This window comes from Ailuropoda melanoleuca, chromosome 3 (assembly GCF_002007445.2).
Source record: "Ailuropoda melanoleuca isolate Jingjing chromosome 3, ASM200744v2, whole genome shotgun sequence".
Taxonomy (NCBI): domain Eukaryota; kingdom Metazoa; phylum Chordata; class Mammalia; order Carnivora; family Ursidae; genus Ailuropoda; species Ailuropoda melanoleuca.
Window position 1 is genome coordinate 106,859,067 of NC_048220.1, and position 21,345 is coordinate 106,880,411.

The 21,345-nt window shown below is 51.1% G+C and overlaps 1 protein-coding gene across 7 annotated transcripts in view; it reads right to left on the reverse strand.

Annotated features, from left to right (window-relative positions):
* ABLIM3 (actin binding LIM protein family member 3) overlaps window positions 1-21,345 on the reverse strand; it is a 107,669-nt gene that overhangs the window by 31,679 nt on the left and 54,645 nt on the right. For all 7 annotated transcript variants that reach the window (XM_034656911.1, XM_034656910.1, XM_034656909.1 and 4 more), the window contains exons 6-8: window positions 18,693-18,819; window positions 14,803-14,896; window positions 7,670-7,757 (exon numbers count right to left, since the gene is read on the reverse strand). In XM_034656911.1, coding sequence (XP_034512802.1) covers window positions 7,670-7,757; window positions 14,803-14,896; window positions 18,693-18,819 — 309 coding nt within the window. The remainder of the gene's footprint in view (window positions 1-7,669; window positions 7,758-14,802; window positions 14,897-18,692; window positions 18,820-21,345) is intronic.

Consider the following 21,345-nt stretch of genomic DNA (forward strand, 5'->3'; position numbering starts at 1 on the left):
CAGCCACGGGGAGAAGAGTGAGCCTTCCTGGCGACGCGGACGTACAAGAACAGCTGTATCATCGTCAGTACCATCTTGGGCACAGGGAAGTCTTTACCGTGTACTGGGCAATCTCTGCATTGTTTATTGTAATAGTCTTAAGGGGTTTGAATGCCAGTTACATCCCTTCTTACCTGCATCATCTAGAGCTACTCAGTTACCTCTCTGTGCCTCAGTCTCCCCACTGGTAAAATGGGGATGATAACAGTATCTGCCTCAGAGGTCTGTGGTGAGCAGGCGCGAGTTCATACTCGCAGAGCGCGCAGAGCTAGGTCTGTTAGAGCTGGCACTCTGTGAGTGTCAGTTGTTGGGGTTATCATCATCTACCCTCTCCTACCAAAAAAAAAAAAATCTCTTTGCCTGGATCTAGCCTGGGGGAGGGGAAAGGAGTACCGGAGAGGACTGAGGGCAGGGCGGTAGTGTCTTCTCTTCTACTCCCGGGAGCCTTGGCCTGGGCGAGCGAGGGGTGTGCCGCCCAGGGCTGGCTGCGCGGGTGGAGTGGGCGAACAGAAGCCCGGCTTCGCTGCCAGTACACCCCTCTGGGAGGCTGGCCTTGTGCCCAGGGATGAGGGCAGCTCAGGAGAAGTGGAAAAGCCTCGCTTGCCTGGCGCTGATAGGATCAAGTGGGCTTGAAGCTTCATAAAGAGGTGGAGGGAGAAAGTGCTTAGCTCCCAGGAGGCTGGTTAGCATGCAGGATAGGAGGCCCGGTGAGGGAAGGAGTGTGGCAGCACCCACGTGCCCAGTAGCTCAGTAGGAAATACTAACAGCTGATTGTAACTCATTTATCATTAGTTTTTAAAATTTATTATAGATTTATTTATTATTATTATTTATATATTAGATTATTATAACTAATATTTAGAAAGTGCCTATGCCAGGCCTTATGCTATATATTTTAGAACAGTAGTACTTAAGTCAACACTCGCCATGATAACTAACATTTACTGACCACATAGGCTAAGCCCTGTGTTCAGCGTTGTTAATAATGATGGTAATATTGAAAACAGCCAGCATTTTTGAGTGCATGGCGTCATGGGGAATGGCCATTTCTACATTTCTGGATGTTTACGTGAGCTCAGGTGGGCAGACCTGGCAGTGCCAGGCTTGGTGTTAAGGCTTTATTGTATGTTCGCTCACTTAATACAACAGCCTGGCAAGGTGGGCCTAGTGCTATCCCTGTTTTCAGATGGGGACACTGGAGTTTAGGGAGCTAAGACATCTTGCTTCGTCCAGCATGGTCTCTTCACCCTCGCCTGGGTATGCACATAGGACCGAGTCAGGCTCCACAAAGTCTCTCCGGGACTTCTGTGCTGAGCCTGGCACGGAATGCTGCCCCTCTGTGTCCACGGAGCCCCTCTGTGTCCACGGAGCCCTCCTTTCCCAGCACGGAGGCAGCCGGGGCAGGGCCGGAGGGTGTGTGGCCACACGCTGAAGGAAGCAAGGAGCAGAACCACCTGCTGACCCCTGCGGGCTCCTCAACCCACTCGTGCTGCTTCTAGATGCTTCTCAGTTCTGTGAGATGATCAATCCCCTTTTACCTAAGGTTGTTTCTGCCACCTAAAAAGTCCAGACTAATAAAACATCTCATTGAGCTAAAACCCGAGTATCTGACAAGTTCTTGACTTGCCCAGAGGGCAATTTTGTTTCCCAGGAAATAGAGGAAGCACAGGGAAATTGCTACTCTGGACCTAATTCTGACCAACGCGGACAAATTGGCTGGCGAATAGATGCGACGTGTAACTGGCGAGAAAATGGCCACATCGTCTCGAGTTTGAGGTTACCGGAGAGAAGAAGCAAGTTGCAAACAGACTTTAAAGTACAAACTTCAAGCTACTATGCTATAATATTTTCTATAGAATTCAAGATGTTTGGTAACCCTAAAAATCTAAAAAAGATATCGCAGCTCATCCAAAATGAAAATGTAGTCTATTTAAAGTGAAATACGCTTAGATTCAGACGTTAGGAGATATCAATTTAGTACAGTAACAGGATATGTTTGAAGAGTCTAAAATTATGTAGCAGGATTGGGGAAACATGAGATTTAAAGTTTTGAAGCATTACTCCTACAAGCTAAGCTGTCAGGAGAGAGATCCAATTTAAAATAACAATGCTAAACTACTAACTTATAGCAACCCATAGTACGTCGGTGCCTTTTAAAGTGTGGTTTGATGAGACACGTCGATTATGACTGAGGGCTGGGTTTCTACAATCCGTACCAACGGGAGGCACCTGCCCTGAACATCTGTTTGCTCCACGCACCTCTTCTAAGGTACTTGTCAGAGGAAAAAGAAGCCTCCGCTCCATGTCAGTGGCGTCCCCAGCTGTGCCAGAAATACACACCTCCTGGTACCAGGACCTTATATCATCTGAACTAAAAAAAAAAAATGTGATCCGAAATAGACACTGTTATAGAAGAGAAGGTTTTGAGGTAGTGATCAAAGCAAGCTTTCAGGGCTCTGTTTTGGATTTGCAGTAACACAGAACTGAGGCTTCTCACTTGATTTTGGGCTGTGGACACCTCTGAAAATTTGACAAAACCTACGGACCCTCTCCTTAAAGAAATACACCTACATGCGAACTTTGACAAGCAATTTCTAGGAGCTTCGTTGGATTCAGAAGGCCAACTACAAACCACAGGTGAAGAATTCTGAAAATAGGGGCGACTGGGTGGCTCAGTCAGGTGAGTGTCTGCCTTCAGCTCAGGTCAGGATCTCAGGGTCCTGGGATTGAGCCCTGAGTGCGCTTCCTGCTCAGCAGGGAGTCTGCTTCTCTCTTCCACTCCTTCTCCCTCTGCCCCTCCCCCTGCTCGTTCTATCTCTCTCTCTCAAATAAATAAATAAAATTTTTAAAAAGAAAAGAATTCTGAAAACAAATGGGAGAAACTGCTTTAAACAAAGCCTAGTAAGATAGGCCAGTTAACCTTGGCCCAGGGACATAACCTCTCTAAACGTTCTTGTTCTCTAACATGGGGATATTCATGGCTGTTGTGAGGATAAAATGGGAGACTGCATTTAAAACTCTTAGTACAGAGCTTGGCACAAACTAAGTACTCCAGGAACATCAGCTGATGGCCTATTATTATTATTAGCAGGACCTACAATTTGTTACACTTCTTCCCTTAGCAGAGCAAGGTTTGTCAGGATTTCCTGCCTGCGGGTTTTCATTAACTATATGAACGATAACAGAGACCTGTTTAAAACTCAGCAGCCGAGCTCCTGGGCTCCAGTGTCCTTCTCTCTCAGACCCTCGGAACAGGGATGTATGTAGCGTAGAAAGAAGGAGAGGCACAAAGTCTCTCCTCTTCCCTGGGTACAGGCATTTTTAGAATAAAACCAAAATCTATCTCATGAGCCACATTTTGGGTTTAGAAAAACTCCTGCCGACCTGGCAGTTGTAACCTTCGTGATTTCAGTGTGTTTTGCCCCAAGCTGCAGCCGCTTGGCTATTATTCTGCCGCACGAGATCAATGATGTGATTTCCTGGTGAAGCCCCAGTGAAGGGCCTGGACAGCAAACAGATTAGAAATCTGGCATCTTTACAGAAACAGTTAAAAGACTGAATGCACGACAGAACTTACAACAAATAGAAGAAAACTTGCTTTGGTCTCCCGGGGGGCCCCAAAAGTTCTCCTCTTGACAGGCGTCAGCTTTCTCCCAATTAGAGCTCATCAGAAAGCCATCACACAGTAATTAAAACACAAACAAACTGACCCGAAGAGCCTCCCGAGGCCGGCTGCCAGTGCCTCGCCGTCCCGCTACAGAACTGACAAGACTGGGATTTAAAACTGTGCAGCCTTCCTAATGCTCTCTCTCTCTCTCTCATGTTGCTTCACGGGGCACTTAGCACCTTCACAGTCATTCTCTCTGATATTCACGAGTACCTTGTGGAGCATACCTGCTCTCTGTAGGCAGGGCGTGTGGGGCCTGCCTCAGTTTCCCCACCGCATGATGCTCTTCCTCCCACTGAGGGCCTTTGTACTTGCTGCTCCCTCTGCCTCCACCATCTTTCCTCCCCTCTTCACCCTCCCACCTCCTACCCATTTCCAAGGTCTTGGCTTGAAATTTCCCTTCTTCAGCACAGCCTCCTCTGACCTCCCAGACTAGACCAGGAGCCTTATAAACACACTCCCATTGCTCCCAAACTTTCCCTTCTCTGCATTTATCACAGCTTGTCGTTATAGTCACGCTTCTATTTGATTACAGTCGGTCTCCCTTCCTGGTAGTGAACTCCACCGAGGAAGCAAGCACTCCTGCCTCGTTCCTGTCTGAGCACCCAGCACATTGCAGAGGGCCTGGCACGTAGCATGGCCCCAGTTTGAATGTATGGATGAGAGACAGAATAATTATCCTCATTTTGCAGGTGAAAGAAGAGACCCAGAGAAGGAAGTCACTTCTCAAGGTCACAGCCCATCTGCAGGAGTGCTGCTGCTTGAACCCAGGAGTCCTGGGTCTCCTCACTTCTGTGCTGCCAGCAAGGAGAATTTTCTCGCCATTTCTGGAGACTATCATTCTGAGTCCTGGTACCCCCACCCAGATAATCACAGGCCTGGCTCTTAGTAGTAGCAGAACCGCCTGGTGGCTGACACCCCTAAGACACCCACAGCATGGGACGGCCTGGTGCCCCTCACTGTACAATCACCCAGCATCCCTTGAGGCAGGTCCTCGAACGCCCTGCAATTACTCCCACTCTCCCAGGAGCCAGGAGGGTAGGAATGGGGATAATTAAGGAGGAGGGTGACAGGCTCTTCTTCGTCACCGAAAATATCTCCCACCTCCTGCAGGCATCTCTGTCGTGGGTTCGATTGTGCATTCTCTCAAATGATCACCAAGCTGTTCCCCTCATCACTTAACCCTTGCAGCACTCTGTGAAGTTCTGGCCAGAAGTGAGGCTTAGAAGATTCTGATACACGAGGCTGTGAGCTCCGTGAGGGCAGCAAACTTGCCGGACAAGCTCACTGCTATATCTCCAGCTGTTAAGGGAGCACACAGACAGTGCTCCATAGATATTTGCTGAATGACTGAATGAATTAAGAGCTTTCCACATGTCACGAACTTACTCTATCTTGTAGGGGCTGTTATTAGCCTAGTTTACAGGCTAGGCAACTGAGATTCAGTGTTGAGACTTGCCTAAGGTCAAAAACTTCGTAAGCAATGAAGCCAGGATTCAAGGCGCCAAATGGGGAGATCAGGATTGGGAATTCAGGCAGGGAGATAAAGATGTTGATTATTCTATGATGTGAATGACAGAACAGTTTCAACACTAGGAAATGTGTTTACCAGGAAGGGGGGAGACGAAGACCATGCAGCGAATTTCCAAACTAAGGGCACAGTCAGGATTCCCATGGTGGTCGGGGTCCACGAAGACATCATGCAGTGTGCTGAGACTCAGGGGCACTTCCCAGCACATAACCCAGGGCCCTGCGGCAGGAAGCGCTAGGGATCAGCGCTGATGGGAGGGGAAGGTCCAGTCCCTGCAGGGACCTAAGTAGCAGGCAGAGCCTGTCCCAGGAGGTGAGCTGGCAAGAGCCCTGGGGTGGGCATCATAAAGCCAGTCTGCCGCTGAAGCTCTACCCCTCTCTGGGCCTCACAGTTCCCATCTATACACCGGGGGTTGTTACTTCATAGTCTAGGGTGACCCCTGGGACCCTTCCATCTCCAGTATCTGTCTGGCTGTACATATAAGTAGGTAGTTGTAAATTTCCAGCATCTTGGAAATGGTCACCTAGTCCAATCCAACAGAGAATTCCTGCCCCAGCATTCCCAGTGGAAGGTGTGAGATTCTCTTGACTATCTTTAGGCCAGTGGTTCTCAACAGAGAACAATTTTGCCCCCCAGGGCAGATGTCTGGGATATTTTTGGCATCAAGTGGGTGGAGGCCAGGTACGCTACTGAACACCCTGCAATGCACAGGACAGTCCCTACACCAAAGACTTCTCTGGCCCAAAGCGTCAACAGTGCCAAGGCTGAGAAAACCTGGTCGAGGCAAAGGCCCGCGTTGCAAGTTGAGGGAGCTTGGGCATTTGCGGCTAGCACAAGCATGATAGGAAGACACACTCGCTGTAAGTGCTTCCAGGGTCTTAGTTCTGCGCTGGGGGGAAATGTGGAGGAGGGGCCCTCCAGTGGCTCTTCAAACATCTGGGGATGACTAATCGCCCAGCTATCCAACTAATCAGCCCACGATGACCACCTGTAGAGTGAGTACTTAGTGGGGTCAATGTCCTGAGCAAAATGTCTCCGGAGAAGGCCAAGGCCAGCACTGCAAGTTGGAGGGGACCAGGAAGGAGGGAGTGTGTTAAGTTGTGGGTGGGGTGAGGGGGCACCTGCGGGGGTCATGCAGTTGGGTGTGACCTACCTGGGCCTTGAATGGCAGAATCCCAAACAGGGCATGGGAGCCTGGAGTGTGCCAGGAGGCAGGCAAGCAGAGGGCCCCAACAAGGACGCGGCAGGGTGAGTTCGCTGTCTGCCCCTGCCCCCCGCCCCGCCCCCCAGCCTCACTTCTCACCTCACCTGCTCCAGCTACAGTCTCCCACTCCTGCCACCTGCCATTTCTTCACCCACCTCAGAGCCTGACAGATTTTTGTCTCCTCAGGGGGCGTATCCCAGCCCACCCATCCTTTGGGGCCCAGCTCCTGGCCCTCAGGGAATCTTCCCCAACGCCCACTCCACACATTCAGTGCTCTCAGGGTCCCTTACCTTCCCCCTTCATAAAGCTTATCACGATGGTTATCTGTGGGATTACTGACTGCGGGGGGGGGGGGAGCGGGGGCTCTCCCACAGGGGGCTGGAGCTGGAGCTCACTAAGGCCCTGCGGCAGGGCCCGCACATGGTGGCGTCTCAGGAGATGGTTGTTGAGTGGATGGAGAAGCAATTGCAAGAGGGCTCTGGCAGCTGAGATGTTGGGTTTATTCAAGGCTAGAAACAGTCTGAGACCTCAGTGAGAGGGTCCTGAACGCGAGGCTGAAGTGCCCATACCTACAGTGGTGGGCAGCCAGGGGCCCTGAAGACAGGGATCTGCTGAGAACACTACAATACTCTGGGAGGATGGACTGGGCCGAGGTTGGAGCATAGAACAGAGCCTGGGGTGACTGGGAGCCTTCCAAGAAGCCTGGGGCCAGAGGGCTGGGCCCTGGGAGATGGCAGAGGGAGACCGTCCCTCTTTGCTTCTTGGAGACTGCTGGTTCCCTTCCATTCCTTTTGGTGTACCCCGAGCAGCAGGCCGCTGTGGTGCTCAGAGGTGAGGGGGGCGGGAGAGGGAGATGGGGTAGAGGCCGTCAAGCTGCAGACGTCCCGCAGCAAGCAACACAGGCATCCCTGTGAGGTTCTTGACCCCTTGGCCTGGTTCAGCTCCCGCTCCCGCCCCCAGGCGGAGCCCGGGGAGTCTGCTCAGAGCACTGCCAGGGAAGCAGGCCAGCTGGGCTGCGGGGTGGAGGTGCACAGGGACAGAAGGCAGATTACATGTCACTTCATATTAGCCACACCGGCAACTTTCCCAAACCACCCAGGGAGGGGCGAATTAATTGCAATCCGGAGGACAAGCCAAAAACAAAGATAACACTGCAATGAAGGAGACGGTACCTCCTTCCCAGACGTGGGCTGCTAGGGCTGCCTTCCGGAAGGTCTGATCTGCTTACCTGTGAGGTACATCTCCTCTCCTTCAGTGAACATCTGGCGGCAGCGGACGCAGCGAGCGCAGGTTGGATGGTAGTGCTTCCCTCCTGCCTGTGGAGATAAAAAGGAGGAGGAGGAGGTCAGAGCTGGGCCTGCTGTCCACGGAGCAGGTCGGGTTTGAACATCTCCTGAGCACATTAGCGTTGCTGGTGCCTTCAGGACCCTAAGGCTGGTGGGGAATCTACCCAGGGGAGTCCAGAACCATCTAAGAGCCCACCCAGGAACCTTGGTGATTCCATACCGTGGGTCCCTGAAGGCGGTTCAGGGGACTTCCCTGGCCACCCACACTTCTATTGTGCTGGTGGAAGGACCCCCTGAAGGCCACTGGTCCAACCTCCTCATTTCTAGATGAGGAAACCATCTTGCTTTGAGGACATCCCAACATTTCCCCAAGAACGGGGCCCTTACCACTAGCAGTACCTGAGTGACTTTGAGTGGTACATGGACCTGGGATTTAATGACTAGGGATCAGTGAAGAAAAGGACCTCCTTTTCAATCCCCTGCCAATTCTTGTTTTATTATTTTTTAAAAATTTTATTTATCTATGTAATCTCTATACCCAACATGGGGCTTGAACTCACAACCCCGAGATCAAGACTCATGTGCTCTTCTAAGTGAGCCAGCCAGGCACCCCGAGTTCTCCTTTTTTCAAGGACAGAGTACCAGTTTGGTGCTAGTGTGTCTTTGACATCTACCTGAAACTTACTAACGTAGCTTTTAAAGAATTAGAACAGGTCTGAGGCTTGGTGCGTCCATAGCCAGAGAATCCAGTTAGAGCCACGTTTAGTTTTTGGTTACTGGCAACATGGCAAGTGATCTTGGTTTACCTGCTACATGTTTTGTTTTGTTTTGTTTTGTTTTGTTTACTTGCAAGTGAGCCAACTTAAAGACAAATGAAAGCATTAGGTAAGAATGCATATACAAGGTTCACAGACATGGCAAAACTTCTGAGAGTAGCACGTGAAGGTCAGGCTTTGAAGGTTCGGTGGACAAATAATGGGCCCCACAAAGCAGGACCTGCTGGGGAGTTTCTGACCTGGAGGCTCCGGCCTGTGACTGTTGCACCCCAGTGCCTCGGCCCCATCCCCAGCTCACCCCAGTCTGGTTTGCGTGAGCTCCCTTGACTACTCCCACTTTCCTTTCCTACAACTACTTCAAATAGAAATGAATGATTTGCAGCTGCAAATTCTTCTATGGGGGAAGAAACAGCCTCAGAGAAGGTTGTGCCTCTAGGTGTCACTGGAAACCAGTAGCAACAGAAGTTGGACCCAGGAGGGCAGGTCACCCACGTAGCATTCACTTTCACGCTGACCGTTCTGACACTACGATCCCAGCCCAGAGGGCTTCGTATGCAGGGATCCTTCAGTGGTGGCTTCAGACTCCCCATATGGAGGAACTCAGCCCAGCGATGGGGTTGGAAGGTGGGGCTTGTTTTGAAGGCACACTTGACCCTTGAACGGCACGGGTTTGAACTGCATAGGTCCATTTACAGGTGAGCATTTTTTTTTGACAAATACAGCACTGTAAATGTATTTTCTTTCACTTATGATTTTCTTAATAGCATTGTCTTCTCCCTAGCTTACTTTATTGTAAGAATACTGTATATAATACATACTTCACACACATACGTGTTAATTGATGTTCGTGTTATGGGTGAGGCTTCCAGTCAACAATAGGATACTAAGAGTTAAGTTTCTGGGGAGTCAAAATGATACATGGATTTTCAACTGTTTGGGGTCAGTGCCCCTAACCCCGTGTTGTTCAAGAGTCAAGTGTATATTTTCCATGTTACGGCAAGGTTGATTTGGGGGGATATGCCTGAGGGAAATTGATGGATTTTGGGGAATTGTTAAAGGCCTTTACCAAGCTGTCACTTGGCGGGATGCTAATGGATTCCTTCCAACTCAAAAATTATAATTGCAATTGAATAATGCTGATGGATTATTTCTGAATCGTTTTTGGGGGTGGTGGATGGGTAGGCATGGGCTTGCCTATTCTGGAGATGCTTGATTTATTCTAAAAACTTAGCAAGAATGAACAAAGGGCAGATTTTTCAAAAAAGAAAAAAAAATCTCCACTGTTCCTGTTTCCGCGTGGTTTGCGTGGCTCCCACCAACGATAAAATGCCTTTATCATCATCAAAGCAAACTGTGTTCAAACTTTGGAAGGAGCCTGCTATCTTCCCTAGTTGAGATGTCGTGGGACTGATTCTCTCCTACCATGACAAGGATACTCGGTTTAATTAGTACCCTCTTCCTACTTTGTGTCTCTTTATCATCATTTCAATTATAGACCTGTTTTCCAGGGAGGCAGCGCCTTGGCAAAACTGAAGTTTGGCATCTTCCTAAATGTCACGCCCCATCGCCCCACCAGGGCCGAGACAGGCTGAGACGCTGCACACCATCTCAGCGACAACTTGGAAGCAACTTAAGGGAGACAAGCTGCTGGAGCAGCCGGCACCAACATAAGGGAAACCAAGTCAGCGAGGTAGGATGGGACATTCTGTCTGTTAAGAAACCGAAACCAAGAAAATAGTGCAGAAATATGGGGCATATTGGAAAGGGCGGAGAACCAGAGCAAGGTCAGGAGAGGCGGTACTGAATGGTGTGGTTCTCTTTGGAGAGAACACAGACTAGGAAGAAAGGAGTGGGACTGTCACCCAGCATGCTGAGCTCTGTCACTGAGGTAGGGCTTGTGGGGTGGCCTAGGGAGGGAATGGGAAAGGGGAAATGGAATTTAATTACGTGCCTATTGTGTCCCTGCAAATGTCCTGGGCCCTATAGTGGGCAAGTGTTTTGTTTTCCTGGCCAACATCCTTCCCCCTTCTTCCAGGAACAGCACCAGGCCTTCGCTGGGTGGGACTACCCTTTCCCCACATCAGTCCGTGTGGTTAAGTAGGGCTGACCCCACCCATAAGTGTATTCTAACTCTATGGTCATAGTTATTGTTTGGAGATGGGTCTGAGGTTGTCCAGTGAGAGCCATTCCTGGGCTGAGCTCTGAGAAAAGAGAAGCTCTCCTTCCCCTGGGGGATGCTGTCTGATAGGATGTAAGCCTGCTGTCCAGCTCTCCCACCACGAAGGAGAGCCTACCTAAGAATAAAGCCGGCAAGGGCAAAGTGGAGCCAGGATGTCAGGATACTCCAAATGCATTCGTTTGAGTGCTGGATCCAGCTGGGCCTGAAGCAAGACCTCCTTCTGGGCTTTTTATTATGGGAGCTGATAAATTTCCTTTTTGGCCCGAGCCATTTGAGTATAGTTTCTGCACCTGCAACCAAAGAAGTCCTGACTACCTGTAAAGACACTCCTGTCTGTGTCCTTTACTCTCACATGACTACCCTACTCACAAGACGTCTGACAGTAGGTGTGTGTGAGGGGTGTTCCACAGCAAGCAATTCTCTGAGCCAGCAGCGGGGTGTCCCACGCTTAACTCAGTTCTGACACTATTTACCTGGAACAAGCGTCAGACCCCACGGGTTAAGGGCTCAGTCTCACAAGGCTTCCCTCCCCCACTTCGGATGCCAATCCCAAGTCCCAGGTTGTCACCTGTGCTTCTGACCGACTGGCTATAAACTGGGGCTCCCATGACCCCCAAGCTGGGTTCGATAATTCGCTAGAATAGCTCGCAGAACTCAGGGAAACACTTACCTTTACCTAGGAGAAAAGACAGAGGTGAGCATCCGGATGGAGGAGATTCGTAGGACAAGGGGTGTGGGAAGGGGCTCGGAGCTCCAGGCGCCCTCCCGGCACACTGCTCTCCCAGAACCTCCAGGGCTTCAGCAACCTGGAAGCTCTCCAGACCCCATCCTCTGGGGACCGTTATGGAAGCTTCTTCACACAGACAGGATCCGTCATTACCTCAGTCTCCAGCCCCTGCCTCTCCCCCTCCTGGAGGATGGGAGGTGGGGCTGAAAGTTCCAAGCTTCTAATCATGGCTTGGTCTTGCTGGTGATCGCCCTCATCCTGAAGCCCTCCAGGAGCCCACCCAGAGCCGCCTCATTAGAACAAAAGACACTCTTATCACCCAGGAAATTCCAGGAGATTTAGGAACTCCACGTCAGGAACCAAATATTAGAACAAAAGATGCCCCTAGTACTCTTAACACTTAGGAAATCGCAAAGGTTTTAGGAGCCCAGTGCCAGGAACTGGGGGCAGAGGCCAGTAAATATATTTATTTTCTATTATTTCACACTGACATAGCCATCAGAAGTTGAATAACAATTGTATTCACTGTGACAGATAAAGACTCTAAGTCTTAGAGAAAGTGACTTGCTTCAGGTCTCATGGCTAGAAGTGGCAAAATTGGAATCCAAGTCTGTTTCACTCCAACCACGTAGCTCATGACATCACACGACCTCAAAGACCCCCCAAGTGGCTGAGAGCTGTGGGCACGTGTATGGGATAGAGGGGTCTGGAGTTCTAGATTTTAGTTCCCGCTGTCCCGGAAACACCGCGCATGACCTTGGAATAACAATACACGTCTTGGGGTTCATTTTTCTCATCTGTAAAATGAGGAGGGTTAACCAGTTGATAGCTAAAAGTCTCTTCCAGCTCTAAGAAAAAAAAAAATCAATAAGCCCATGATGCTAATGGAGCCTTGTACAAATGGAATCAACTGAAACCTGGTTACAACAGCAGCCCGAGAGGAGGCTCCCAGGATACTAAACACAGTAGCACAAGGGAGAAGACAGGCACCGCACACAGTTTCAAAGCAGCGTGGAAATGCTGGGATGAATTCCCGTCTGCAGCCCTGCGTGTGATCCAAGTTTCCTCCTTTTCCAAAGAAAAGTCTGCTTTTATGACCTCTTATCCCACGGACTCTTTACCCCCCCCCCCCACCGTGCAGATGCCTTTCCCCTATAACCCTGCAGACCTGAAACTGTCCTGAAGCTCACCTTTCCCCGCCCCACAGCTTCTTCTCAGCCCACATAGTCCTCAACTGCTCTACAGAATTGGACCTACGCTGGCGGACCTCGCCCTCCTTTCTGAAGCGCTTTCCTCTTGGCGCCTGGCTCCTAGTCTCCCCCACAGCCCTGACTGCCCTTCTTCTTTTTTCTGACAACTCCTCAGTCTCCTCTGCCACCCATAGCCACTCCCCAAGGCTGCCTTCAGCCCACTCCTCCCTCCGTCTCCCACCTCCCTCTCTCTCTCCCCTCCCTCTCTTTCTCTCTCTCTCTCTCTTCCTCTTTTCACCCCCCCCCAATCCCTGTGACTCCCCTGGTGCTGACTCTTATTCAAATCCTAGCCTTTTTGAGATTATTCCTTCCACACCCCGCCCGAGCTTTGTTCCTGAGCTCAGCTCCACATTTCTGACTGCCTTTCTGAAACCTTCCCGGAATTTCAATCACAACCTGTCCCGAACGGAACTCGCTGTGCTTCTGAACTCGCTGTGCTTCTGCCCAGATCAGCTTCTTTCCCTGCCACCCCTGGTTCGGCAGAGGACAGCACCAGACTTCCTCTCATCCCGGCTTTACGCGTTGGTACAACTTTGGGCCTCTTTCCCTTCAATCCTTGTGTTTACCGGCGGCCCCAACACAAAGCTATGGGAATTCCACTCCCATTATGCAGGAGGCAGGTGGGTGCTCTGTCCACTGCCACTATAGGTCTTGAGTCCTGCCCGCAGCGTCATGGCCTCCTCACTGGTCTCCCACTTCCAGTTTCTTTCCTCTGAATGTAACCCGTGTCCATCATGTCATCCCTCTCTAAGGAGCAGCTCTAAGCGGGTCACTCATACTCAGTCTTTCCCCAACGCCTGTTGTTCAGTGAATCCCATCCATACAAACGCCTCACCCTGGAATGGGGCTCTGGGAAACCAGGGCCAACACCCTAGCGGTGCTCCTGTGTCTTGCTTTCTTCTCCACACTGCAATCCCACTGCTCCCTGGAGAGCTTTAATGGTTTATCAGCTCTGTGCCTTTATCTTATTCTCTCTGACTCCCTACAATCTTGCCGCATTGCTCCTCTGTTTAAAACTCTCCAATACCTTCCCATTGCACTTACTACAAAACCCAACTCCTACAGGGCTACAACGCCCTATGTGGTATGCCCTGTGTGATAGACCATCCTCCCGGAGCCCCAATTTGCATAATTCAGCCACACTGACTTTTTTCTCTGTTTCCTGAGTGGGTCAAGCATCACAAGGCAGCCTCCTTCTCATCCTCGGGGCCCAGCTGCAGTGCCTCTCCTGGGCTCCTGCTTTCCTGGTTACAACTCTCTCCTGCTGGGCCCAGATGTGGCTACCGAATCCTTCTCAACACAGTGCTGCCTGCAGGGGACCACCACCAACTGGCCGGCTTTGACCCAATTAATGATTCTGCTCGTAAGAGCTGCCCCAGTCTGCCATCCACCAGCCACCGTCAGAAGGGATAACCGAGGCCTAGCGAGGCAAAGACACTCACCCCGAATGTGAGCATGAGTTAGCAGTTGAGTCAATATCCGAACCCAATTGTTCCTGGTCTTAGGCTATTTTTCGTCTTTTGCACCAAACTCTTTCCTGTTTTTAATTCCTCAAGGTGGGTGGTCCCAAAGCATAGGAAGACAGCTTTGGGAGCCCACAGGGTCTGGGAAGGAAGGCCGGGAAGGGCAGCAGACAGGGGGCTGGGGCAGGGGCTCAGCAAGGGTGCTGCAGGCTGCCTGCTACTGGAAGAGCTAGTTGTGTGTCTGAAGCAGGGGAGAGCTGTTGCCATGGCGATGGACCAGCCAAAGCAGGGCACAGGGAGCAAGCTGCTAGACAACGAGCTGGTTCTTAAATCAGCACATTACCAAATGCTTAAAAAATTAAAAATGGCGTCCATCCTTTAGCCCGGTTGGGAAGAAAACCATAATTGTTCCTCCCCAGTAATCTAGCTGGGTCTGAGTCCAGAGAAGCCACTGATATTCCCAGCACAGCATTTTTGGAACCAGGAATAATTTTGTCCAGCTTCTCATTTTAGGGGTTCTCAGAGAGGCAAAGTTATCTGCTCAAGTCATGGAGTAAGCTAAGCTGAGGTTGAGGCAGCGGGGGAGGGGAGGCTAGGAAAGGCGGGGTCCTCAGCAACGACCTTCTGGAGTCACAGGCCATCCTGCACAAACATCTTCACGGCTACTTGAACCCACTCACCTCCAAGACCCTGCCGCTGATGTACCGGTCACAAGTCTCGCATTTAATGCCAAACTGGGAATGGTAGTCGGACTCGCAGTACGGAACGCCGTCCCTGCAAGAGGAAACCCACACAGGGAGAGGAAGTTGCGGGGGTCCATGGGGGTGTCACGTGCAAGTCCCCGGACCTGTAGCCGGTGGTGACTGGACCAAGTTTAGAAACACTTGGGGAGCTTGTTAAAAATGAGAACTCCCCAGACACCCCTCAGATTTGTGGAATCAGAGAACCCCTGGGGGGGGCAGGAATCTGCCTCTTGACAAACTCCCCAAGTGCATCTGGGAACCACTGGTCTGGGCTGCTGGTCATGGATATTCCTTTTCTATCCCCCTTCTTCCTATTTCTCCCCCCCAAGGCCTCCAGACCCACTCTCTTCTTTTTATCTCAAAGGGCTCTTTTTAAAATGTCTTGTAAAACTGTACGAAGGTTTGTTTTATCCAGATGAGGTCGTATTTGCATTTGGCGCGTTCCAAAGGCAAAAAGGGAAAGTCTTCTCCCTCCTCCCGGCCCCTTGCAGGAGGTCATCAATGGGGTCAACTTTTGTGCATAGCCTTCAGGGCTCCTCATCTGATAAAAAATTTTACCTGTGGTGAGAGAATCATCTGACTGTGCTCCCGGGTCAGGAGATAAGGGGAACCTACCCTAACCACTTCCGATGTGTTTCATTTTCGCCTGGTGCTTCTCACTTATCAGGCAGTAATAAGATTATTGTGAATTATTCTTACACTGCCCCCTGCTACTAAGAGCCACTGACATTGATGGCTCGGTGTGTGGCCGGCCCTCTGATGGTGTTTTATGTAGATTATTGGATTGAATCCCTACGGCAGCCCTGTGAGGTCAGAACTATCAGTCTCCCTACTGCGTTGATGAGAAACTCAACTCAGAGGACTGGAAGCTGGATTCAAACCCAGGTGGTCTGGTTTCTTCCCCCCTGTGGTCATGTGGCCTGAAGACACAGCTGTCATGTGCCATGGGGCTCGGGCTCAGTGCCCGGCCTGTAGTGAGCACACAGCAAATGGCAGCTAGAGGAATGCCCATGATTGTGGAGAGGGGTCTTCCAGAAAGACATGAAGGTAGCTGGGGGCATCAGATGGCTCGCCCCAGCTCTGGGCCCTGCCTGGCTCTGAGGACCAGATCTGACGACACGGCTCTGTAGTGCTAATGAATCCACGAGAGAGAGGGCCACTTCCCCCACTTTTGGGTGTAACAGAACTGGCTGACACAGACAGGCCTGAAGGACAGGCACGCCATTGTTTCATCTCCAAGTAGTTGCCACGTTGGGATTGCTGGGAGCCCACCCTGTGCTCTCCTGAAGGAGAGGGAGCAGTGGGGACCCACTCTCAGCGAGGGCCAGTGGTCAGACTGCTGCTTGAAGGCCCCTGAGACAAGCTTCCTCCCACCGCTGCCAACCCTTCCGCACTCCGTGGGTGTGGGAGGGTGACTCTGCAGGGGGAGAAAGTCATTTGTCAGGAGGTGGGTACAATGAGCCAGCAAAATTTGTGTATAAATGCCAACCCCACCTCGTTTGGACCCACGGGTTGAGAGGCTTTGGGAGAATTTGAAATATCCATGATCCTAAAAAGAGGCAGATGGTCAAATTAGTATTTACTAGACACTTACTAGTATGATGTCTGAGACTTTGCACCACCCTACGGGGAAGGTCTTCTTATCCCTGTTTTTATAAACGAGGAAACAGACTGGGAGAAGTTCAGTCCTTTGCCAAGGCCACGCAGGCCAGCTTCTAACCCACGCATCAATGCCAGAGGCAGTGCCGTTAAGCACCTGCCGCTCTGCCGGCTGCCAGCCAAAGAGCCCAGAGCCAGGCTGCGGAGGCCTTAGGTGTGATGGGCAATGGGGGCTGGGCCTTCTTGACAGGAGCTCTGAGCAAACCCTACACCCTCAACTTAGGCTCACAGACTCAAAGACTTCAGGCTGGCGACTCACTAAGGGCACTTCTTACTTGGCAGGGACGGAGGGAAGTGCCAAACTTCTACTAACATGGCATTCGAAGCTCTCGGTGATGTGACCTCAGCTCACCTCTGCAGTCTGGGACCCTGCTTCACCTGCACACATGTCTGAGCCCCGGCCAACGAGATGGATGTGTCAGGCGCCAGCCTGTCCCTGCCCAGGCTGGGTGTTCTGCCTACAACCTTTCCTTCTTTGCGTTTTCAAATCTAACCCGTTTTCAAGGTCTGGGTCAAATAGTGCCATCTTCCATGGAGCTCTCGCAGGTTCCAGACTGCACTCCCCACTAGTTAGAAGGGCTCCCTTCTTTCTAGGTATAGTCACAGACCTTCACTTGGACCACTGACCCAGACGGTGCTGTCTGGTGGTATCCATGTTTCCTTTTGCCCATAGCCTCGCCTGGTTTTCCTTTGGGGGCCACCCCTTCCCACTCACAGTTACTATGGGTCACAGAGGGCTGCTCTCCGGCTCTAGGGTTTATATCCTCCTGGCCAGTGATTGGTCGGGAATGCGTGTGTGACCCAAGGGTGGCCAAATCAGAGGCAACCGTGGGACTCTCACCAGAGTCCTTGGGGAAGAGGCCTCTGTCTCTCTGCCAGGCTGGGTGAGCTGCTAGAACGAAAGCCTGGAGCTGCTGGTGATCATCTCTGCTACCCTGGGGGAGGGCTTGTTTCAGAATAAATCCAGCACAGAGGAAGGGAGCGCTGAGAGAGAGGGAGGGGAGGGGGGACAGAGAGAGACACTTCTAAAGTGCCAGTCACATCTTTAAGCCCCGGATTCAGCCACGCTGGAAGTCAGTGGGCCTCTGGCCTTCCCATTTCTGAGTCAATAAACTCATTTTTGCTTAAGTGAGTTTGAATTGGGTTTTCTGTCGCTTATGATCTAAAGGGTCTTAAAGAACAAACCTCTTGAGCTCCCTACCACATAACTCCTGGTACCGTAATTCTTTCTGTATCTAGTTTATCTCCCTCATTAGACTATCAGTCTCCTAAGGGCAAACCCATCCACGTGCAGTGGGTCAGAGCGCGCCCTCAGCCACGTCCACGTCATAGAGCATCGAAGCTGCGAGGGTCTGTGGCCGTCATTTCTTTCAGGTGCTTGACTATGGGAATGTGGTCACCAGGGTCTACTGGCAAGGGGGGGGGGCTTGTCTGGTGTGGTGCTGTGCTGCCACCGGGGGTGGGGCCCCCTCCCTGATCGTTTTGTGTGTCCATTGTATCTCGTACCAATTCAATTCATTCAACAACTGTATTGTTGGCCAGGGGCTGGGCATTGCACGAAAGGCAGCAGTGGGTAAGACAAAGGCCCTGCCTTGGCAAGGACAGACATTAAATATCATCATGGAGCAAGTTACTTACTTCCTGAAGCCTCAGCTTTCACAGCTTTTAAAATGGGGATGGACGCCTCACGGGGTTGGTTGCGGGGTTTAATGAGATAACCCATACACAACCATTAGTATATCTTTTGTACGTAATAAAAACTCGGTAATTGGTAGCTAGTATTGTTATCATTATCAAAAAGTTAACATGGATGAGTGTATGACTGCAAACGGTGTTAGCCCATGTGAAGGGAAAAAACAGGGCCCCGCGAAGGCTGGTGTTGGGGGAGTGGAGGGGGCACAGGAATGAGACCGCCTCTGGAGTGCGGGTGTGGGACCCAAGACCAGAGGAAGGAGAGGAGCGAAGGCGTCAAGGAGCGAGAAGAGCATCTCAGGCAGAGGAAACAGCCCAGAAGGGCCCAAGGGTTGGGGAGGTGCTGTTTGTGGCTGTGGGAGTGGGTGGAAGTGGAAGGAGATGCCCAGGGAGATTCAGGCAAGGGCACCCTGGGGCAGGCCGGTAGGATACGGGGGTCCTGGAAGCTGGGGCTGGGGGATGGGGGAGACACCCACTTGCTGATGTACTCCCCGGTGAGGATGACGCTGCAGGTCTGGCATTTGAAGCAGCTGACGTGCCATTGCTTGTCCAGCGCCAGGAGCGACTGGCCGTGCTTGATCTCCTCCTTGCACCCAGCACAGTCTGCAAAAACAAGAGGACGCCACTGAACAGAACATCCCGGGCCCCTCGACCATTGCTATCATCTCAGCCCAAGCGAAGGAAACCCCTCCCTGAAAACCAGGCTTCTCCCGGCAGCTCCCACCCTGGCACAGGCACCCTCCTGGAGCTCTAGCAGGTGAAAGCAAGGGCCCCGGAGCCCTGGGCTCTGCACAGGAGATCAGTGGGAGGGAGAAAGAGAGACATCCTAGGATTCCTCCAGAAAGCTCTCTGTCATCTTGACCGCTGTTCATCCCACACAGACAGACCCTGCTCTGCTCCTGGCCTGCCCTCAAACAGCTAACTCAGCGTGCTACCCTCTGTGCCCGGGAACCTGCCCCATCAGCAGTACCCGGGGGCCAGCAGATGTGGCGCATCTGAGACCCATCCTGACCTACTGAACTTGACCTAAATCTCCAAGGACCGACGACTCTGAGAAGCACTGCTCCAGGGGATAAGCTTAGAATCTAATTTTTCCTACCCTTGGCTGGACGCTCAATGGCAAGGACCCTGTCTGTGTTTTGTGGTTAAATCTATTCTCTCGCCTAGTGATGTGCTCAACACCCAGCAGAAGCTCAGATCATATTTGGTGGATGAATATGAAGGAGTGGGCCTCATAGCACCCAGGCAAAGGACAGAGCTTACCGTGCCTGTCCCCTCCCCAGCATGCTTATAATACGCCGAACATTTTCCTCCCCAAGGATCAGAGAATCTGGTAAGACCGTCCCAAACCAGAGAGGTGTTCTCACTCCCCATCCTCATCACCCTGGAACGCACACCAGGGCCACAGAATGTGGGGGCCAGGCATCTGCCTGTTGCTCAATCCGTGTCTGGGGAGGGCCAGGAAATGGAGTCAGCGTCCAAGGTACTTGGGAGATGCTGGGAATTCAGGCCTACCCGGCCGGATGGCCCACTCTGGAGGAGGAAAGGGTCATGGGACAAAGTTTACCAGAGGACAAGCCTCTCCATTGGCGCCACAAGACAGATGCATACTTTGGAGCAGTGGGGAGAAAAGAAACTGTGTATCAAGTTGGGAGAGGCTGGCTGGAAGCCCTCGTGTCCAGCTGGGAGCCAGTCCTGGGAGAGAAGATGATGTGTCTGTCTGTCGAGGAAGGGAGTGTGCCCAGCCAACGGTGGGGAAGGTCTGGGCCCTGATGAAGTGCTTGGACAAGGCAACTCCCACGGTTCCCGCCTCTTGGCTCCCTAGCGCCTTCCTAACATCCCTTAACACGGGCTGGGGGCGGGAGGGTCTCCAATTGCAAAATGCTTCAAGCCCCAGGCCTTCAGATGGGGGCTGGGAGAATAGTTTTGGGATTTCTTTTCCTTCCTCACTCCTGGAAAAAGTCTACCCACCTCCATCCCAATAATCACAGGCTTTAGAACGTAATCATTTAGAGACGTCAGGCACCCCCTTCTCCTTTTATAAACGTGACTTACCCATGCTCAGGGGGAGAACCTGTGGGCGCAGGGGTCAACTACTGAACCACAAATACTGAACTTGTGTCTGTCGGCCTCCTGGATAGGGTTAAATAATTCCACGGGGGCTCAGAGTTCGCAGAGCCCTTGGTCACAGTCCCACCTAATGCAGGAATCTACAGCATTCTCGACAGGCAGGCACCGTCCTCTGCTTAATTGCCTCCAGGGGTAGGAAGCTCACCCCCTTTGGAGGAAGCCCACTTTGCCTTTGGACAGGCAAAATTGTCACAAGTGCCTTCTTTATTTTTTTCAGTTTATTTTTAAAATATGTATCACATAAAGGCTTATTCTCTTTTGTAACTCCATTTTTAATTTCCTATCTGATTTTTTTAAATTGGAGTATAGTTGACCCACAATGTTACATCAGTCTCAGGCGTGCAACATAGTGATTCAACAACTCTATACCTCACGCCGTGCTCAGGGCAAGTGTAGCTCCCATCTGTCCCCACACACCGCTATTCCAGTATCCTTGGCCACATTCCCTATGCTGTGCCTTTCATCCCCGTGACTTACCCCTTGCATCACTGGAAGCCTGTGCCTCCCACTCCCCTTCACCCACTCTGCCCACCCCTCCTCCCCCTCATCTCTGGCAACCATCAGTTTGTTCTCCATATTTATGGGTCCGTTTCTGTTTTTTTGGTTTGTTTGTTCATTTGTTTTGTTTTTGAGATGCTAAATATAAGTGAAATCCTACAGTATTTGTCTTTCTCTATCTGACATATTTCATTTAGCATAATACCCTATAGGTTGATCCATGTTGTCACAAATGGCAATATTTCATTCTTTTTTGTGCCTGAGTAATATTCCATGGTATATATATGCCACATCTTTATCCATTCATCAACCGATGGACACTTGGGTTACTTCCATATCTTGGCTATTGTAAACAATGCTGCAATAAACATAGGGGTGCATATATCTTTTTAAATTAGTGTTTTTGCTTTCTTTGGGAAAATCCCAACAGTGGAATTACTGGATCATATGGTATTTCCATTTTTAATATTTTGAGGAACCTTCATACTATTTCTCACATAC